The following is a 20,708-nucleotide window of genomic DNA, read 5'->3' on the forward strand; positions in this document are numbered from 1 at the left end:
GGGGGTTGGGGTTGCAGGCTGAAAATTTCCCATGTCTCATCAACTCCAATTTTGGAGACACGATCCAGACTATCAAGTCTTGTTGAAACCCCAACCTAATTCACATGTCTGTTTTGCAATTGGACATCCGCTTTGATAAGACTTGGACCCGTAGAGGTACAAGTAATGGAAGTTAAAGGATCCATGTGTTAGCGGTCTGCTTATCGGCTGGTACAATAGTGACGACTCCGAAAATTGGTGCCTCCTCGGAACATACTTCCTCGGGACCTACGCCGGACTTGTAAGAATCCAATGAGTGAGTGTTGTCCTTGATCGACCACGCCTAGAATTTCCAGAGACTCCACTAATTGGATATCTCAAGTTGAGGCTCTTGTTCCAAGACCCATCCTAACCGCCCTAGCCGTAGTTACTTCTGATGTGTGGTGTATCTGTTGTTGAGCGCCTTCTTCACGTTGCATTACACAGCTTGTGAGAAACGGGCCGTTATGAACGGTTTGGTTATCTGTTGTTGAGAGAGAGTCAAGACAGTTCACATGTGAAATGCGACATCAGTCTGCCACGACATGAACTCATAGTCTACTAAGGAGCCATGGCTTAGATGAGTGAATACCCTTGCTTGATCTACAGAGTATTGAGCCAATATCCACGCCATCCACGACGGAAATCTTGCTCGGATTCCTGGAAAAGTGACGTGTTTACACAGCCCGCGGTCGGTCTGAAGTTTTTCGCGCCATAACCGAGGATATCGAACACGAACAGACCAGAGTAAGAGTTGCGGCTTTAATTAGACAATAGTTAAGTTAGCCAAGCTAAGCGCCAAGAATGTTCGTAACTTTGGTATCCTTGCATCATGTCAGGACTTCAATGTCCTAGTTCGAGACAACAACCCTTGCTTGGTTCCTGATGACGGCCGGGGGTGGGACGGAAATAGGGCCTAGACTAACTAGCCGGGTATTAAACAGCTCTGTTCTGTATGCAGCTGTGAGGTTTGAGAATTGGATGTTTCTAGGTATGATGGAACAGGCTTTTTTCTTTCTTTCAACGCGAAATTTAAAGGTAGCCTGGCAATTATGTTGATATCTCGGAGCGTAGAACCTTGGAGGAGTAGCAATGAGAAAACAGAGCCCGGTCAGGTAGCGTTTTGTAGCGATAGTAATGGAGAGTCCATTGAGTAGACTCTCTGTAGCCGTAGCCCTGTGGAGTTTCAATCGGCAGTGTTGACGCCTGTATCCACCACGAGCCGCGCTGATGGATCAGCTCTGTTGAGCATCAGTATCTTTTGTTGGCGAGGCTTGACTATTGCGTTGCACAACTGACCAACAAGAAGACTGGGATCATTATCGTGTTTACACAGCATCTTGTTACCTGCTGATTGGGATGTATCCGGGTTCTGGTAGGCAACAAAAGCAAATTAGATGCTGTAGCTAGCACATGCAAGATGCAGCATCAGAATAAGAAGCACATTCAACGCCTCGCTTTCGAGGGACGACTTCTTTGCATCTGATATTAACCCCGGCCCGGAACCGGAGTTGAGTTCTGGTATATGGAAAGCCGGTCCTGGATTGCGCGGCGCGATGGAAGCGGCGGCAGTACAAGCGTTTATTTGCAGACAGACAGACAGATTGGATACCTGCAGTTCGAGTCTATTATTTACAGGCCGCATAGACTCCATTATCATAAATACTCATTAAATTGATGTCTCCTACTATCATGCCACTTTCAGACGCCAAAGGTTGACAAGCATCGATTGACAGACAGCTAAAATCTAGCATTATTCTAGCCTACCTATCAGATAGCTCCCGTTTATTACCGTCGGTTGCGTCATAAGCTGAACCATTCATTCCACGTCCGCCCAACAACAAGCCCTCACACGAGAGCTTAGGCCTTGGCTTTTGATGAGAGGGGATTGAGCTCGTGAGCTTGTGACGGGACTGTTTCACGGCTGCCGTAGCTGTAGCTGCAGCCACTTACTTGCACATGAATTGCTTTTGGACGTGGCCAGCCCCCGGCCCCTCATTTTCAAGCGTAAGCAAGTCCAAAGCTTAAGCTTAGTTAGTACATACTTCTGCAGCTGGAGTTGGAGCTCTATTGAAGTGGATAAGGACTGCAGAATAAGTCAATCCACATGGGAAACGTTTGATTCTCATCATGGCTTTAAGAGAATTGCTGTAAGTAAAGCATTGAAGGCGGCCCAGCCAGTCAATCTAGTAACCGTTTCCAATACCGTGCTGTCTAGGCTGTGCCATGCTGTGCCATGCTGTGAGAGCTCTTTGGTGGTTGCAGTTACTGAAGAATGAGGGGTTGCCAATCCCGAGGCACCAACAGCGTCACGTTAATTACAACTCGAATTGGCCAACCTTTGTCAAGGTCACTCACTTGCGGGCAGTACTAACTAATTTACATACTGTACTAACTAGGCGACAGAACTCTCGAGACCTTGATCATCATGTCATTAATCCGCTTCTATCAAAACAGGTCCTGAAGCATCAACCCCGCATTTCAACAGCAACGACAAACAGTCAGTTACTGTGTTAGTTGTACTGTTGCAGCCGATAGCCCGTACAGTAGCTGATGAACGCGTCAACAACAAAGCAACCACTCACTGTGCAACAGCTTACAACTTTGGGCCAAGCTTGACGCCGGACTGAACCTTGGTATGGTGACGTTCCTCGGTGAGTGGCTCGGCGTCTGCCCTTCTCTTCCATCTCTGGCCACTGGTGGAGGGTCGCCAGTGGTTCATATCCATGCGCCAGTAGATGCTGAAGCTGGATCAACATCACGGCAGGTCTCGTGCTGCCTTTGATGTAGCAGTAGAGCTTCCTCTCTCTCGCCTTTCTCTCGGTTGTCGGCCCTCTTCGGAGACACGCAATGATACCTATTCCCCCTCTTCCCTTTCCTTTCCTTTATCTGAAAGAGGTATCAATAGCCCATCCTCTCTTGTTCTTTAATTCTGCCTCCCCTCCCACATCTTGCTCCTCCTTCATCCATCATCTGAACGTGACGCAGATCGCAAAGCCTCTTTCTGTCCTCGCTTGCTATTACTGTATTGAACCATTGTTGAGAGACCTGCATAACAACAGTCTCCGTCTTGTTTCCAAACATTAACAGTTCCGATTTCTTCCTCTTTGTTCAACCGTCAACAAAGTTGGGTCGCCGTCTCAGTCAGCTTTGTTTCGCCATTCAATCTCCGTTGTAAGCAGTCCCCGCTCTGGGCTCGTCTCCATCTCCATCTCCAGTCTGTAACGTCGTCTAATTGTTCGCGGCAATTAGACGCGGAATCAAACCGGAAGACTCGAATCCTCGGATATCGATTTCTTTCTGCTTGTTGTTCTGGTAAGCTCTCCTCTGTTGGTGCCGATGTCTTTGCTCTGCCGTGCCCTGTATCCAGACCCAGCCCAGCCCAGCCCAGCCCAGCCCAGCCAAAGCCAAACACATCCACGGGCCATAGCGGGGGCAGATCCACTGTGCCGCGGGAGGGGCCCAGCGGGAATCTACCCCCGGCTACAGTTCGTACTCCTCCTCCTCCTCTGCACACACCCTCCATGTCACTCATAGACACCTCTCAAGACAAGCCCCGATATCCCCCACACAAGAGGACATCCAGGGCCGGGCATCCACCTCCATCCAAGTTCAAGCCCAAGTCCAAGTCCAAGTCCACCGGCCTCGGGTCAAACGCCGGAAGTCTTCGGTTCCTGGACCATCATGTATCATGGCTGTGGTTTGAGTGTACGGCCATAGTCGGTTGTAGTTGGTGGTGACATCCATCCATAGCGGCCATGATATTATAAAGTCCCAGCCATGCCCGCATCTTGGGTCTGAATTGTACTTACACCAGACCAGTCTCAAGAAGCAGCCCATCCTACCTATCCTCTTAGACGACGACTCACTCGAATCGAACTCGTCTTGGCTTGGATCGATCTCTCCTCGAACCGAATCCACCTTACCCATTCATCATGAGCCAGTCACTTAAGCAAGCAGCTGAATCAGCTCGCTCAAAGACCAGCGATGTGCTGGGAGCTGCTCGAGGTGACTCGGCCGCTATTGCCAATGACATCCTTCACACTCCTCTCATGAGGGCCGCCCTTCCCTTCATCAACGGCGGTATCAGCGGTATGGTGGCCACGACCGTCATCCAGCCTGTCGACATGGTCAAGGTCCGCATCCAACTCGCTGGCGAGGGAACTGCTTCTGGCCCTAAGCCTTCTCCCCTCTCCGTCACTCGACAGATTATCGCCAGTGGAAAAGTCCTTGACCTATACACTGGTCTCTCGGCTGGTCTTTTGCGCCAGGCCGTCTACACCACGGCCCGCTTGGGCATGTTCGACACGCTCATGGGAAACCTGTCCGCCCGAGCCAAAGCTGATGGCCGCTCAGTCGGTTTCTCAGAACGAGCAACTGCTGGTCTCACTGCCGGTGGTATCGCTGCCATGATTGGTAACCCTGCCGATCTCGCCCTCATCCGAATGCAGAGTGACGGCCTCAAGCCCCTTGCTGAGCGAAAGAACTACAAGTCTGTCATTGATGCGCTCACCAGCATCGCCAAGAGCGAAGGTGTCGGTGCTCTCTGGGCCGGTGCTGCTCCCACAGTCGCACGAGCCATGGCTCTCAACTTTGGTCAGCTGGCTTTCTTCAGTGAAGCCAAGGTCCAGCTCAAGAACAACACCGATCTCTCCGCCCGCACCCAGACTCTCACTGCCAGCGCCATTGCTGGTTTCTTCGCCTCCTTCTTCTCGTTGCCCTTCGACTTTGTCAAGACACGTCTCCAGAAGCAATCCAAGGGACCTGACGGCAAGCTGCCCTACCGCAGCATGATGGACTGCTTCTCCAAGGTTGCTAAGCAAGAGGGTCTCGGCCGCTTTTACCGTGGTTTCGGTACATACTACGTCCGTATCGCTCCTCACGCGTAAGTCCTTCTGATACCTGAAATAGTTGAATAATTCGCTGACTTGACTTGTAGTATGGTGACATTGATCGTTGCTGATTACCTTGGCTGGATCACCAAATAAACAAACGAACGACTCGACAAATGAGAAATGAGAACGGTTGTGCGGATAGAATTCGACACCATCCAAGGCGTTATCTGGCGTGGGGCATTGTGAATGGGATTGGATTATTTTATGGATAGGAGCTGAAGGATACCATGGCTGCTACCTTTTAGGTCTTTATTTTTGTCATCAAAGCAGCATCGACAAGATATTCGAGTAAACAAAGAACAAATGTTTAAAAACTCAATTGTTGAGAGGGAGAGAGAGAGTTTGATGTTTGTTGTGCAGGCCGAAGCGTAAATTGGCTCAAGGCACTTACTGCTTCCTTTTCTCCGTGAGCTGACTAAATGTCCAATGCAGGACGTTCCAAAGGTAAATGAAGCCAGTATTGAACCGAGTTCTTATTGAGTCTCTTTAAGCCAGAAGTTGATCCAGTAATAAAAATTCCTCTTTCGCTTTGGGAACGCATCTGTAATTGTAAATGATTTGTGCGTTGTGTGTGAGTGAGAAGCTCTGAAGCTTTTCCCAAGTTGTGCCGATAACGGAGTAGAGGTGTGTGAAGACTTAGATAATTTGCAATTTTTGACCCCAAGTCAAGCACTAAAAAGCCGTCATCGTATAGGGGTCAGTACATCAGTTTGTGGCTATCAATGAAGCACTGAAAACGCAAGTTCGAGTCTTGCTGACGGCAAAGTAATTATCTTTTGCAGCTTTCGTCGGATAATGTTCATTTTTTGGTAAGTTTTTGGAGGTGCAGCAATTGCACACCAGTTGAATTACCCCTCCAAACCCCTCCATCACAAAGGATAGCTGAACAATGAATATGTGGTAGTGAATTGATAAACGTTTACTTGTAGCCTTGGTCTCGACGTTGAAGAAACCCGCTTTGTTTATTGCTGTTCTTTTAGCTTTGTCGCTAGTAAAGTCAATTGCAACCCGTTGAGAAATCTTAAGCTTGTAGGGCAGCCAAGTTCAGCTCATAGAATCAATAGAGGATAGACAGCATGCTGCTTCGAGACTGCTACACAGAAGAGCACATTGTTAAAGCTTGTCTTACAATCAGATTTATCACATAGATATAAATAATTGCTCTTATCAAGATATATAACTCTCAAGGAGTGAAGAACCAAAACTGGAGCTCAGCTTATCATTTACAACCTCATGCCAGAAGACTTCAAGTAGCACTAACATTCTGACACAAAAAAGTCAGACATGATACATCATCCAAAAATACAAGATTGCCGTCAGCAAGACTCGAACTTGCGTTTTCAGTGCTTCCAAGAGCCACAAACTGATGTACTAACCCCTATACGATGACGGCTTTTGCTGCTGATTAAGCAGGGAATCACTTATAGATACTCATACACCCTGTTCACTCGAGCATCGAAAGACATCACCATTTGGGATATTTATTTTGATCATTAGGACCCGGTTGATTGACTTATAAAAACAAGGCCAAGTTAACTATTCTCTAGATGACCCTCTATTATCGATATTAACCTGTCCCTATCCGAAACGCCCAACTTAAAAAAATGCATGCTAAGTTCAACCACCAGACAGACACCCTAAGCGGACGACCCAGGTCCTCTCTACAGATCCCAAACAACTGGTACATTCTGGATCACAAGGTCTTTGCCTACTTGGCGACAAAGCACCATGCCCTGAATGAAGGTCCAGCATGTGTTGAAGATCTCCTTCTGCTTCACGAGGTCCTTAGCCTTTTCCTCTACAAGCAGTTCTGCATCTACGATAGGTCCTTGTTGTGGGCACTCCCACTCATTAAGCACACGAGAGCAAGCTTCTCCGTGGAAATAATCGTGCCAGATTCTTCCAACAGCAGCGTTATTGTGAAGAGCACCCAACTGAGCTTGTGTCTGGACAATAAGACGGCCAATGTTGGCAAGGTTCTCAACAGCTTTGCAAAAAGGAGGCGGGACAGCCGTCAAGTGTGGAATCTTTCCAGTGAAGAGACATTTCTCCAAATTCGGAGCATATTTCCAAGTCTTTTTCTTCTCCTGAATCATCGGAAGGCTCCAGAGAGAATCGAAGCTGTCGCCGTGCGTGTCAATGGGACCCCAGATATTTCGTGGTTGACGATAAGACTGGACATAGCGATGAACCTCGTAGACCTCGTTGCAATCAGCGACGTGAGGACACCAATTCATTCTGACCTTCTTCATACAGCAACCATGATCCTCGCATCGAAGGTAACTTGGCACGAAATGCTCAGGGCTACAGCTGCATGGGAGGGGAGAGGCGAACGGGTCAGTGTAGACTTTGCTACCATCGGAAATGACAGGCCGCGCATCGCAGTGCATAGTGTGAGTGATGCTTCGGTAGCACATATTGTTGATGTGGTAGTGATTTGTTGTTTTAAGAGTTAGCTGACAATTTAGTTTTTGAAACTGTTGTTAGTGTGTTGATGTGTAAATTGTGGTTGGAACTGTTGGGTTTCTGGTTATGCTGAAGCACTCGATATATATATATATATATATATATGTATATACTTGTAAGTCATAAACATGTTTGAGTGGTGTTCTGAAGCTCCTTTGTTAATAGCGTACCAGAACAAGATATCTGTAATGGTAACATTGATGTGAACAATACAGGCAAGCAAACAAGCAAGACGTTGTTGTTCTCCAAGTCCTTTGTTGGTTTTCGACCTGTGCATGTTCTATGGCAGGAAAAGTGAATGTTCAGGAGCTATATCTTGAACAAATACATGATAGGAAGACTTTCACTGAACTTTGCCAAGAAAGAAAAAGAAAAAGAAAAAGAAAAAGAAAAAGAAAAAGAAAGAAGAGAAAGCAACCGTAGCAAAGCAGAAACAAGCCCATGGAATAAAATGGTTATGCTCGCTGTCCCTCGCCAGGGAGTTGAATGCGGAACTTGACCATATGAACTGGCTGGATGACTGTCGTGGCCACCATACTGCTGATACTGAAGGTAGGTACAATAACAGGTGGAGGCAAGAAAATTTGAGACCTTTATCCTAAGTGATGAAAATACTTAGTCGATTTAGTCTAAGTTTAGGGGAGTCATTACTGAGTTTATTGTAGCACCCTCTTCTAAAGTCTCATGTTTGCTTGCTCCCTGAGTATTGACCAGGCAGGCCCAGTTGTACAAACCGTATGGAAGCTGTACGTTCGTATCGATCGGTTCAGGGCTTCAATAAAACCTCAACGCCAAACACCGCAGCCTAATGAAAATGCACTAGTTACGATCTCCCAAACATCCAGATTTTGCGCCAAATGCTTTGCTTCTTCTCTTCTGAGTTCTCTTCCTTCACGTTGTGTTGTCCGACGATAGTCAAGAAAACCTGGTCCAGCGTTGTTGGCATGACACTGTAGTGACCCACGCCGAGTTCTACCTTGTTCTCCTCCAGCAACACTACTAGGTGTCCAATGGCACTCTGGCTCAGATCAACCTCTCGGTCGCTTGTGATCTCTTCCTCCTTACGACCAGAAGTTGCTGCGAGGACTTGGCCAGCGCGCACTGAAAAGCGGATCTGGCCATGATATGTTTTCTCATCAACATCGGCTGAGGGTAAAGTTTGCCGAATCCAGTTTGTCATTCGGTCCATCTCCTCCTGAGTAGTACGAGGGGCGCTTTTGGCGACAAGGTGAATATGCAAGGCGTCGCCGAAGCGATGTCGAAGGTTATCTGGCGTTCCCAGAGCAAGCATCCTTCGAGCAAGAATACCAGCACGACCAGCCAATGCATCTGCTTCCTCCATGCTGTGTGTCGTGAGAAGAATTGATCTTCCAGGGACTGTCGCCTCGAGTGTTCTCCACATAACACGCTTTGAAGCAGCATCGAGACCAGATGAAGGCTCATCCAGAAGCACAACAGTGGGATTGCCCATCAGAGCGATTCCCAAACTCAGTTTTCGTTTGTTGCCCCCAGATAGAGCATGCGCCATCCGCGCAGAGAATGACTCGAGCCCTACCGCCTGCATAACAGCCCGCACGTTGTGTTCGATGTCGGTGACACCTCTGATCTTGGCGTAGAATTCGAGATGCTCTCGTACCGTCATCTGATCCATAGCATCGAACTGAGGGCAGACGCCCAGGTTAGCTCGAGCACCTGCCAGGTTCTTGTTGACGGATATATCTTCCACCAACACATCGCCTCCATTTCGGTCCGGCTTGATATCACCTCTGATGAGAGAAATAGTTGTTGATTTTCCTGCACCATTCGGACCAAGTAGAGCAAAAACTTCACCACGCTTGATACCGAAGGTGACGTTGTCAACAGCTATGTTGTCGCGGAAGCTCTTCGTCAGGTGCATAACTCGCAGACCATGCTCATGCCCCTCACTGCGAGGGACTTTCTCGCGCTCATCAATGATGTCTTCATCAACATGTTCCTCATCTGATTCGGCTTTGTCCCCTCGCCGGAAGAGACCTCGGAGTGAGGCTCCCGCTGTGCCAGTATCGAGCCAAATCAAAAGACCAAAGAAGATGAGTGATTGAAGGATGAGGTACAGAATGGGTCCACCATAGTACAAGATACCGCTTGGGTTTTCGGTCAGGCTATTGCCATCACATGCCGTAGAAAAGAGGTTTGTAGAGATGAAAAGAGCCTTCAGTGCTGAGCCAATGGGGGCGAATGCGGATATGATAAAGTGAACAAGGCGCAAGGAGCTGTCAACCTTTGTCACGGGCGAGTAAGTCAACACCGACATGTACGCAATGATGTAGACGACAAGAATGAGAGTCTGGCTCGCCGCTGCCCATGCGTACGTTCCGAGTTGTGTCTTGGTGAAGAGGGAGACAAGGTACGCAAAGAGTGTCGAAGCTATTCCGTATAGGAATAAGACGAGGAAGACGTAACCAATGTTGAACCAGATATCGGAGACACCAGCCCATATCGCCACCACGATTGCTGTGCTGACCAGGACAATGATTAGATCAAACAGGAGGTATGCTATCCATAGTGGTAACGGCCGAACACCATTGGAGTATTGTAAACCGCGGATGAACTTGCGCCGCTCATTGCTTGGGTAGAGTGCAAAAAATGCAGGATAGACCGAGAGAGCGATTGACATGTATACAATCATTTGAAGTGAACTACCCGTCGTGTCACTCACGGGTAATTCAAAAGGAGCCCAAGACGTTGCGATAGTGACGTTGGACAATACGACATCCAGCATCTGCTGCGCGAATATAGGTACCTCGATGGCGAGATTAGCGACCCATGCAAATGTAGGACCTTGCTCATCATTGCCCAGCCAGATTCCTCCGGTGATGTTCTTTCGATCCGTCTCGATCTTGTCTTTGAATTGCTGGAAAGTGTCGACCAAGCTAAGAGCGTTCATGTCGAACCCTCTTTGGGTTTCACTTCCAGCGTTACCCTTCAACATGGGATTTATGAGGCTGAACAAGTCAGTGCTCAACTTTGATCTTGGCCCAGCTAAGAGGCGCAGTGTAATGTTGTCTCCTCCTTCCCTTTGATCGAACACGTTTAGTCTTTGAGCACCTTTGGAGTATTGCTTCCCTGGCACGCAACTTGTCGTGCTTTTGTTAATGATAAAAAGGGAAGTCAATCCGCCAGCGAAGATTGGAAGAAGAAAGGCTAGCAGATACAAAAATCGATTCCGCTTTAGAATAGTTAGGCGTTTGCGGAATAGAATCAAACTTTGTTTCAAATATCCGACTCGTTGTCCATTTGTAAGCGCCAACCCTGGATTTTCGCCTTCCTTCTCTTTGAAGGCGACCTTTTCGGATGATGGGACAGACAAGGGGTGGTTTGCGTTGCGGAACGCTTCTTCGTCTCTGATCTCCTCGGCAACCTGGAGGAAAACATCCTCGATAGTCGGGCCCGAGAAGCGATATTCTTTGATACCAGCAGCTTCAAGACTCTTAATGACAACAGCTGCGAGCTGCGAGGTGGGAGCAGTGTATGTGATAAGGTCGAAGGCATCCTTCTTTGTAACTTGATCAATGTCTGGGGTTTCTCGAATCCCAATGTCCTTGGGAACATGAACTCTGTAACCGCCGCCCATATTGTCCTTCAAGGCCACTGAGGAGCCTTCTGCACGCAGAGTTCCCTTGGAAAGAATGGCGATATGGTCGGCAAGAAGATCAGCCTCGTCCAAAAAGTGGGTGGTCAAAATCATCGTGCGTCTACCACGCTCAGCCAGAATGATGTCCCAAAGCTTTCGTCTCGACAGCGGATCAATGCCACTGCTGACTTCGTCAACGCAACACACAGCGCTTCCTCCCGTCAACATTAATCCCAGTTGGAGCTTGCGCTTCTGACCACCCGAGAGAGTCTTTGCAAAAGCCTTTCGCTTTTTATAGAGATCGACGGATCTGATCAGATCTTCAATCTCTTGTGTGGTAGCCCTGGCGTTGGGAGCCTTTAGGTGATTGAAGATTCTAATGTGCTCTTCCACTGTCAAGTCGTCCCAGAGCACGTTCTTTTGGGGAGCGATACCAAGGCCACCTCTGCCGTCGATTTTGATCGATCCACTCGTCAATTTGTTCATGCCTGCAATAGCATCGAGCGTGGTGCTCTTTCCACTGCCATTGGCACCCAAAAGTGCGACAATTTGCCCCTGGCCAATATCGAGATCCAGCCCGTTGACGGCGAGAACAGGCGGCTTCTTATTGGGACCTCGGCGGAACAATCTTGAAAAGATGCTAGGTTTGTACGTCTTTGAGAATTGTCGCAATTGCACAGCATTGCTTCCAATTTGGTCCACATCGGCTTGGTTATGCAACATTTTTCGACCTGACGTTTCATTGCTATACAGAGCATGCTCGATAAACGCCCCAATCAATGGATAAGCAAATATCTGGATGATCAAGAATATCCAGATAACAATGCCTGGGAGCTTTGACGGGCTATTAGGTGCCGCTTTCAGCAAGTCGGTCGGAATTTCCTGCTCCTCGAACCATGCCATGTTGCTGATAAAGAACACGAAGGCGCAAGGGGTGAAGAAGATCGACAGAACGGCGACAGGGACAGTACCAGGAGAAGAGATGGTTTGCGAAAGAATTCCGAGTAGGGCGACAACCAGGATGGCGGTAATACCACTCAGCTGGGCCTTTCGGAAGAAGGATGCAAACAACATGGATATAGAGGAGAACGCAAGGCCAGTGAGAACGTGGAAAACGAGGACGATACCAACGCTGGTCCTGGCGAAAACACCACCGCGAACAATAATGGAGCCAAGTATCCATGCTGGCAGGTAGATGAGAGAGAATGAAAGGTGGTGCGCAACAATCCTGGCAACCATGGCTAGCCACGGTTTTCGTACCGGCATCATAGCATCGATCAATGTGGACATGCCACTTTCGCGTTCTGTAGCAATGAAACCAGTAAGATGATATGTGATCCAGACAACGGTTCCCAGAAATGCGACACCCATCCAGCCCCTTATGACCTTTTGGAATTGTGTACGAATCTGTCTGTCACGCTCCTCAGGGGTCAAGGTGGTGTAGGGGTATTCTTGAGTGCCGTTGAGGTCGTTGGTACTTGAACTATTGGCAAGGGAAATAGCTCTGTCGACGGAGTGTTGAAGCGGGATTAAATAGATCTGCTGGTCGTTCGATTTGGTGATTTCGAATTTTGTGCCTGCGCGACTAAAGTCTCCATCAGCCCGAATGGTGTAGTTCCAAAGGCCCCCAGGGCCTTGATCAGGCGAAGAAAGCATGACGATAGCACCAAAGCATCTTGTCAATCCCCGCAAGTTACTAGGGCATTCTGCCCTCAAGTCCTGTTCACGTTCGATAGAGATAACCTCAAAGTTGACGTCTGCAGACTCGGCAGCATCTTGGAATTGTTGCGTCACGGTGCTGAACACCCGACCAATATTCCCTTCCGTGAAATTGTTGTTGACGAGGACCAATTTCTTACGTCCACTATTGCTTGCTTTCTTAACGGCATCGCCGAGGTCGATAAGTGGTGTTGGCTTGCCTATACCGAATTCTGCTGGAGGCACCAGGAGGTTCTTTGTAAAACTAAAGAGCGCGGCCAAGAAGATGGGCAAGATGAAGGCCATCCAGATGCATAGTGCAAGATGGCGCATTAAAAGAATACGGAAATTCTTGCCCATCAGGGTGCCGACCTGTTTGATGAAAGTCATGATGATGGTGACTGGGGATGAAACAGGACAGGAACGCGGTTTGCCCGCACCTCGATCCTAAGGGACAAGAGATTTAGGTAACTTGGCATAGGTTAAGGATACCTTTTGCTGTGTGTATTTCATAAAGAATTGATTCGGAGAAGTAAAGTGATGATGGCGATGTATCCTCTGCATCGTAAGGTTGGATGAAATGGAGTTAATTAAGTTCACAGGCTAGTTCAATGACGAGGTGTCGAGGCTGATTTAAAGTAACACCTCCAGACACTAAGGTAGGTAAGCTGCACCAAGAGACAGCCCCTAAGGCCACTTCCTAAAGTGCCCGGGCCCCTACATTTGACTCCCCGGAGCCGAGACAGCCAGTCATCAGCACTGGGCAGTTTCGATCTTGAACTTGAAGCCCCCCCCCCCCCCCCCCGCAGTCTAAATAATTCAAGGCACAGATATCGATCAGGATCTATGGTCCTTGATTCTTCCATGATATGAAGACTGATAATACTGACTGGTTAACATTGAAGACGGAGAATCTCATCAGGGAAAACAACTGACACCCCTGGACGAGAATCCGTAACTAACTTTGCTCCGTTCCGTCCTGGAGTAGCATTATTGCGACGACATAAACCTACGAATACCTTGTTAGCGAGCGGCCCGCAGAATTGGGTTTGTATTTACGATATACGGAGTACGGAATACGATTTTATAAACGAGGCCCAATTGCAACATTTTCTCTTTCCCCTCCCTTGTTTTATGTACATCCTGCAGCAACATCAGCATCAGCAATCATCCAGCATTGTCCATTTACTATCCACTCATCTCGGCTGTGCTGTTCGACACGCGGCCCACCTGTCATGCCATGGATCGATGCTGCGATATTTGAATCTATGATTCTTCCTTTTCCTCGACACGCAGCGAACTAGATCCAGATAGGCAACCGATTCAGAGCGATACGCGAGGACCATGAAAATGAAAAGACAAATATTCATCCAATGAGAATCTGCTCGCATGAAGGAATTGGTTCCGTTGACAATGAAACGAAGCTCGCGTCGGGAGTTCGGGTCAAAAATCACGCCGATTATACAAGTCGACGCTGTCAGCCGAGAATGCCAACCAACCCTTGTAGCGTCGCGTTCTGCACTTGGCAAATATCTAAACCTCGGTGCCCGATTATAGTGATTTAAGGGTCCCAGAAAAGGGATGCGTCTCTTAGGGTAGGAAAGAAATCAAGACCCCGATCCTAAATAATAAGAGACTTGAGTAATCTAGTACAAGTTTAGGATACCTTTTGCCGACCTTGTTTTGACACTCTATATCGAAGTCTGATGTTTTCCTTGTTCCCCGGGGCCTCTTCCGACTTGGTGTGACAGCGTTGGCGATGTTGATCCTCAAACATGATGTACAGGCTTCAGAGCCTCAGAATGACCATCTTGTAAGCACCAAGGCATGTTGATATTATCTTGTCCTAGGCTGTGTTGCTTTCCTCTAGAAGACAAAACACCGATGCCAACTCTTCCAAAGAGCAGGAAGATACTTGTTGTAGTCGAACAAAGAGTCTTGGAACGTAGGCTCTGTTCTTGAATGAGCTTGGTGATGAGGTCCTCCACGCTTCACTCTTGCCGGTCTTCTAGCCACCTAACTTAGTAGATGCTGAACATGTTGAGAAAAGTGCCAAGATACATGTGTCACAAACAACCACAGAACTTGGAAGCTGTACAGCCTCATTTTCGTAATACTACATCACCTGGAACATATCATAGTCTCCGCGTCCGCCTCCGTTTCTCGGCGCCGGTACTCAAAATCGTACCGATGGAATGCCGGTTGCCGCCGTATATGAGACCCCGTACTGATTGCAACGATCCTTCAATATACAAGCCAACGCGCGTCGCCAACGCTGCTCTGTTGCGGAAAATGACATTGATGTGCCTTTGTTCTTCACTCTAACACTATTCCACCAAAAACCCTCCGCCCATATCGTCATCATCTGCCATGTCAAACTCTTCAGTAACATCGCTCGGCGCATCCTCAATCTCTTGGTCCAGCTGTGCCTCTTTAGCCGCTTTATCATCCGCTGCCTTTCTTTCATCTGCGTCCACACCGCTCCAAATCTGTTCTCTAATACGTAACGCCATCATGAACTTCCTCCAAGCCTTGAGTGTACGGTGCCGTCTTCGCTCATCCTCTACCTCTTGCTCGAGATCACCCAGACTATCAATTATAGTTCGCACAGCTTCTTCATACTCTTTTGCGACCACTATGCCAGTTAACACGGCTGTGCCATGTCGTCCCTTGAATGAGAAGCCGGTGAGAGCGGGTGCGTAGTCAACTCCGGCCATAAACGCTGCTCGCGCTGCATGCTCGTGGATAATGTGAGCGCCTCCTTTGGGAATCATGCTTGGTACATAAACATCGATATTTCCAAACTTGTTCTTCGGTACCATGCCATTCCGCACTGGGGGTGGTTCATAGAGTTCTGTCTGGTCCTCGGTGTAGATAGGTGTCCCGGCATCTCCTTGGGCATCCTCATCTTGGTCATCATCCAGAAGGTTCTTTGGTTTCGCTTTTTTAGGTAGCCATTTGACAGGTATTTCCAGTGGCTTAACTTCCCGCCCCAGACGATACCATTTATCTGCACTTCTCGCAATCCGGACATCTTTCCGCCGGTAGATCTTCTCCAGCGGTGCTTTACTACCTGCAGCAACTGTTCCGGAAGGTGTAGCCCCAGGAACAAGAACCTCATGTCGTCGAAGATGTCGTTCAAGCGCAAAGACTGGATGGTCTTTAAAGTCCTGTACATTCCTTGGCATAGGCTCTCTCGCCTCGATACCTACGAGTTCGTTATCCTCAATTTGATCGAGATCTGTCCGCCGGCGGCGGCCGTAAAGCTTCATGACCCGTCTCCACCAAACATCCCCGCCTTCGCAAGCAGTGTCGATTCTCGATCTTCGGGTCTTTGCTGTATAAGCCTTCGCATACCTCCTTGTTACGTCTCTTGCAGTCCCATCCTCATCAAATGCTACCACGTAGGAAAGGAAATTCTCCTTATCAGTAATGGGTGGCTCCAAGGCTTTAGGCTTCCAAAAAGTATGAGTAACCACAGCATCTACCGGTTGCCACTTCTGATGTCCAACATCAAGGATCTCGACCCAGTACACAGGATATGAGGATTCTTTTATTCGTTTGCGAATTTCAAACGTTGGCTGAGGTTTCGGGGGAGATATCGCTGGTGTAAAGTTATATGATGTTGCATTTGGATGCCCCAACCTTCGACGTGCTGAAGAACTGCCAGATGGTGTACCATATCCAGCACTGGCCATTTCTTGGTACTTGGCCATCGTAGCCCGTACTTGTGCATTTTTCTCTTCTATTGTCGAGCGCTTTTTCGGCTTTTGCTTCGGTTTCGGCATTGATGGGGCTCCAGATGTACATGCCAGAGGTTGTAGAGAGCACACCAAACGTGCCTGTACGCCAACACTTCGTAGAAGGGCGCAATACAACTGTGCTCCAACATCTCTAGATCCTTGTAGCTTTCTTGCTGCTTCTCGGAAATCGTCACGATCTAAGCAGCTTTCCATATCATCTGGCGGTTCATACTGTGAATCTGTCAGTCGAGACCTCTCGATCGTGCGCTGGACTTACATCTTTCAGTTGTTCTGGGTCTTCCGCCCACAGAGCACGCCTTAGACCCCTTTCGGTAACCTCATACTTCGTCTTCCACACACCCTCTGCCTGCTTGAGGCCAGTCTTCAGACTCTCGGTTCTTCCAAATTGTGGAAGGTGTGCGCCAGGGGTGAGGTAGTTGACTGTCTTGTCCGTTAAATGCGGTCGCAGATAGTCTTGTACTTTGCCATCATTACACCAATGATTGCGACGTGCAGCGTGTGACAGCAGACACAGAAGATGTGTTTTGTGTATATCCATCCGTATCTTGCGTTCCTCTCTGCTGATTGGTCTACGCCTCTCGGCAGCCTTCTTTACTTGAGCTGTAGATGATTGATGCGCTGTCAGATTGAGCTCTAACGACTTTGGTTCTTCAGGTTTGCCTAAATCTTGGAGAGGTGCTGTGAAGTCCACATCCTCGAACATGATGTCCTTATCATCATCATCATCATCGTCGTCGGATTCTAGCTCCATAGTCTGCATCGTTGGCTGGGGCAAGGCAACATCTTCAAACTCGATGTCCTCGTCTTCATCGTCATCGTCTTCTTCCTTGTCCGTGACTTGCGCTGGAGGTTCTTTGCCTGGTTCTTGTTGCCTTGACGCTGCTTCTGATGTCTTTCCTGGTTCCGATATTACTCTGCTTGGCCCAGCACGACGTCGCTTCAAGGGTCGTTCTGGTGATGACCGATCCTGTGAATTCACACCAGCTTCAGCGAGCATATCCTGGTAGATCTCTCCGCCAGTTGGCACTGAAGCTGCAGCTCCCCTCCGAGCGCTAGCCCTTGCCACAGGACGTTTGCGACCTACCATTCTGGTGTCATGATGTAAATTGACCCGAAGGTGACGACTTGTGAGCGCGCAACTTGACGCAAACTTGGTGTGAGTGATTGCCCGGTTGCGTCATACGGTTAGCACAACAAGTCGCGAGGTCACGTGCGTGTCACCACTTCCCGTTGTCCCTGAGCAGAAAACTTCAGACCTTACTCAATATGGGTGTCAAAATGAGCTCAGCAAATGTATTCTGAACTAAGGCTAAGTTAACCACATTGCTTTTGTCACTTAGGATCGAGGACCCCGAATTTTCTTTTCTCTCAGCTTGTATAACGACTCTGGAGCATCTCTCGCGGCGTATTAGTCGAGGGAGTTTCTGATCGACTCGATTAACATTCAAACAAATCAGCTATCTTTCGGTATAGCAAATCAGTCTCGTGTTTCCATGTTCTGTATCATGCTGCAAGTAATGGAGGCCCACATACAGCCCCCAGGGGGATCAAATGTAAAATCGGTACTTCTGACTAAGGATTTTTATAGCCAATCTTGACTGATCTGCTTGTAGATCAGTCCAGTATTATCTCCATAGATATACTGAATATATGATATCTTATTGGTGTTATTAATTCCGTTGTGGCAAGAAATACCTAAAAAATCGCGGAAATGCACATTTGATACCCCTGGGGACTGTACAGTCCCCTTCTATATGAGTGCTTGAGGCCCCGCTTGGCAGAACATCAAGCGATAAGATTTAAGATCAGTAATTCCAATGCCCTCAAAACGGAACCGGCTCAATTTAAAATAGTTTCTATTTACTAAGGCCTCCGATTCGCATATTACCATGCGTTGTGCTAGAGGCTTGATGAAACTTGTTAGCCATTGACGAAGTCTCGGGTGATCAGTAATCGTCCTTAAGGCCCTGACTTCTCCAGTGACCCCAACAATTAGTGTGGTTACACATCATGAGCGTTCCTGGGATACTCATCCTCTTCCACCAACAATTTTTTGTGCACGCTGCTTCAAGGCCGAAGCGCCAATGGTGACGCAAAAGATGCTTGTGTCCATTCAACTTTCAATCGGCATTCTTACGGCCAGGTCCGGATGTCCTGTAAGCTTGTTGTAGCCTCACGAGCCAAGAGTATCGATATTTGTCAGTACCTATACATTGTAAGAGGGACATAAAAAGGGGCAGGATGGTCTTTCATGAGATCGTCAAAAACCATGAGAATAATCTCAGCACTCTTCAACTATATATCCATATTCATTCTTGATTAATCATGTCCAGCAAACCAATTGTCCTGGTGACCGGTGCGAATGGCTATATTGCCGGGCCCGTCATCGAAGCTTTTCTCAAGGCAGGCTATGCTGTTCGTGGAACTGTTCGCTCAAAGTCTTCAGAAGATCCCCTAGTCAGGGCTCTGTCTTCATATGGCGAAGATCTTCAAATTGTCGAAGTCCCAGACATTGTCGCGCCAGGTGCCTTCGATTCTGCGGTCAAGGGTAAGTGTCTCTTCTCTCTACGAGGACTTGAGTCTCACAATATCAGGTGTTCATGCTATTGCACATCTTGCTGCTGGAGTGAGTCTCAGCTTCACGGACCCCGAACCTGTCCTTGAAGTTGCTATTCAAGGGACGCTGGGTGTTCTCGAGTCTGCCATCACCGAGTCATCCGTCAAATCGGTTGTGCTTATGTCCTCTATTGCCTCTATCACGAACGGCAGCAAAGAAGCACCTGCTAGGTTTACAGAAGCAGATTGGAATGATGAAGCTTTGGCAGCTGTTAAGAAGCTCGGAAAAGAGTCACCCAGCCTTTTGATCTATGCTGCGAGTAAGGTGGCAAGTGAGAGAGCCTTTTGGAAGTTCCGCGACGAAAAAAGTCCCTCTTTCACTATGACTGCTCTCAATCCAGTGTAAGTTATCCCCGGAGACACTGCCCATTCATCAAGCAAATCTAACGATGTCGCCGAAGTTTTGTTATGGGACCACAACCCGGCCTTGAGTCCATCTCCAAGATCGGCGGAACAACTGCCTTCATCTGGCAGATACTTTCGGGTCAAGAGATCCCCAAGCCATTGACACCAAATCCTGGCTATGTTGACGTTCGTGATATTGCACGAGTTGCTGTCTTCAGCGTCGACCACCCCGACAAGGCAAACGGGGAGCGATTCCTGTTGGCTTCAGGACTTGTTCCTCCCCAGGCTGCTGCAGATGTTCTTCGTAAAGTATATCCGGAGAGACAAGACATTATCAAGGCTGGAACTCCTGGGCAGGGATACTTTCCCGGCTACAAGTTTCCTGAGGAAAGAGTTCTTGATGCATCGAAGGCAGTCAAAGTGACAGGACAAGACTTTTACAGTGTCGAGCAGACAATTACTGACACGGCCAAGTCTCTTGAGAAGTTTTTACAGAGCTTATATATCAAGACTTCCCTTTAGTAACAAACACAATAGAGTTAGTATTCTCTAGCAGCTGTTTCACTCTCCGGAGCCACGCACCCGGCGACTGCAGTAACAGGAGGTCTTTACCCCTAACTTCAACAACGTTCCACTTGTTCATCAAGCAAAAAGGATAGACCTGCGTATCGCAGATGGCTGGATCTCTCCCGCCGGGAATTGAACCCGGGTCTCAAGCGTGACAAGCTTGCATACTGACCACTATACTACGGAAGAATTCCGGGCGTTGTCGCCAAGTGTAGAGAGGGGGTGTTGTGGTTAGTAGCAAACAGTGGTTGTATATATAGTCTAAGCAAAGGAATGTGGTTGCTTGAGATATTGGAGGCGGCCTTATTCCGCGCGTTCGTGCAACAGATTCTCTACAGTTCACAGTGGCAACTCAAGGGCTTTATACATTGGTCCCAAAACAATGAGCAGCAGGCTGTAATTCCCCCCAGACTAACGATCTGGGTGGTTCCGAAGGCTGATATGGTCAGCTTGAGATGCTATGGATAATGGTAGGATGAGATAATGAGGTCCAGGGCCAGTTGCCACTACCAAGATTATCAAAGGGCACAATCTAGAGTCCTACCCGACGGCTTTGCAGGGTTTCACGGTAGTAATCACGCTATAAAACCAGTGCTCAGTCCATTTACCTGGCTTGTCCTTTCTGAGCCTCTCTTTGACCGAGTGGTCCTCGCAACGAGCTGGTGATGTTGCGACTATGGGGCTTGTGATGTTCCCACATCTGACTGGATATGACTGATCTGACAA

General features: G+C 48.2%; 5 protein-coding genes and 3 non-coding genes across 8 annotated transcripts; 3 read left to right on the plus strand and 5 right to left on the minus strand.

The window, feature by feature from the left end:
• Window positions 1-3,953: 3,953 nt before the first annotated feature.
• On the plus strand, window positions 3,954-5,006 carry MIC33 (putative mitochondrial 2-oxoglutarate/malate carrier protein; the record flags this gene model as incomplete). Its single annotated transcript, XM_044826273.1, has 2 exons — window positions 3,954-4,903; window positions 4,958-5,006. 2 exons carry the CDS (start codon window positions 3,954-3,956, stop codon window positions 5,004-5,006), a joined length of 999 nt encoding a protein of 332 aa, XP_044679190.1.
• Window positions 5,007-5,592: 586 nt separating this feature from the next.
• Window positions 5,593-5,676, plus strand: J7337_008659. The gene has a single exon. It is a non-coding gene; the product is annotated as a tRNA-His (tRNA).
• Window positions 5,677-6,224: 548 nt separating this feature from the next.
• On the minus strand, window positions 6,225-6,306 carry J7337_008660. The gene has a single exon. It is a non-coding gene; the product is annotated as a tRNA-His (tRNA).
• A 268-nt stretch (window positions 6,307-6,574) lies between these two features.
• On the minus strand, window positions 6,575-7,330 carry J7337_008661 (uncharacterized protein; the record flags this gene model as incomplete). Its single annotated transcript, XM_044826274.1, has 1 exon — window positions 6,575-7,330. The coding sequence occupies one exon, from the start codon at window positions 7,328-7,330 to the stop codon at window positions 6,575-6,577; it is 756 nt and encodes a 251-aa protein (XP_044679191.1).
• Window positions 7,331-8,202: 872 nt separating this feature from the next.
• J7337_008662 (uncharacterized protein) lies at window positions 8,203-13,080 on the minus strand (the record flags this gene model as incomplete). The annotated part of the gene is made up of 1 exon (XM_044826275.1): window positions 8,203-13,080. One exon carries the CDS (start codon window positions 13,078-13,080, stop codon window positions 8,203-8,205), a length of 4,878 nt encoding a protein of 1,625 aa, XP_044679192.1.
• Window positions 13,081-15,017: 1,937 nt separating this feature from the next.
• On the minus strand, window positions 15,018-17,541 carry J7337_008663 (uncharacterized protein; the record flags this gene model as incomplete). Its single annotated transcript, XM_044826276.1, has 2 exons — window positions 15,018-16,664; window positions 16,711-17,541. The coding sequence occupies 2 exons, from the start codon at window positions 17,539-17,541 to the stop codon at window positions 15,018-15,020; spliced, it is 2,478 nt and encodes an 825-aa protein (XP_044679193.1).
• Window positions 17,542-18,779: 1,238 nt separating this feature from the next.
• On the plus strand, window positions 18,780-19,937 carry J7337_008664 (uncharacterized protein; the record flags this gene model as incomplete). The annotated part of the gene is made up of 3 exons (XM_044826277.1): window positions 18,780-19,002; window positions 19,049-19,412; window positions 19,472-19,937. The coding sequence occupies 3 exons, from the start codon at window positions 18,780-18,782 to the stop codon at window positions 19,935-19,937; spliced, it is 1,053 nt and encodes a 350-aa protein (XP_044679194.1).
• A 162-nt stretch (window positions 19,938-20,099) lies between these two features.
• Window positions 20,100-20,171, minus strand: J7337_008665. The gene has a single exon. It is a non-coding gene; the product is annotated as a tRNA-Asp (tRNA).
• Between the last annotated feature and the right edge of the window lie 537 nt (window positions 20,172-20,708).

The sequence above is a fragment of the Fusarium musae genome, chromosome 6 (assembly GCF_019915245.1).
Source record: "Fusarium musae strain F31 chromosome 6, whole genome shotgun sequence".
In the NCBI taxonomy this organism is placed as follows: domain Eukaryota; kingdom Fungi; phylum Ascomycota; class Sordariomycetes; order Hypocreales; family Nectriaceae; genus Fusarium; species Fusarium musae.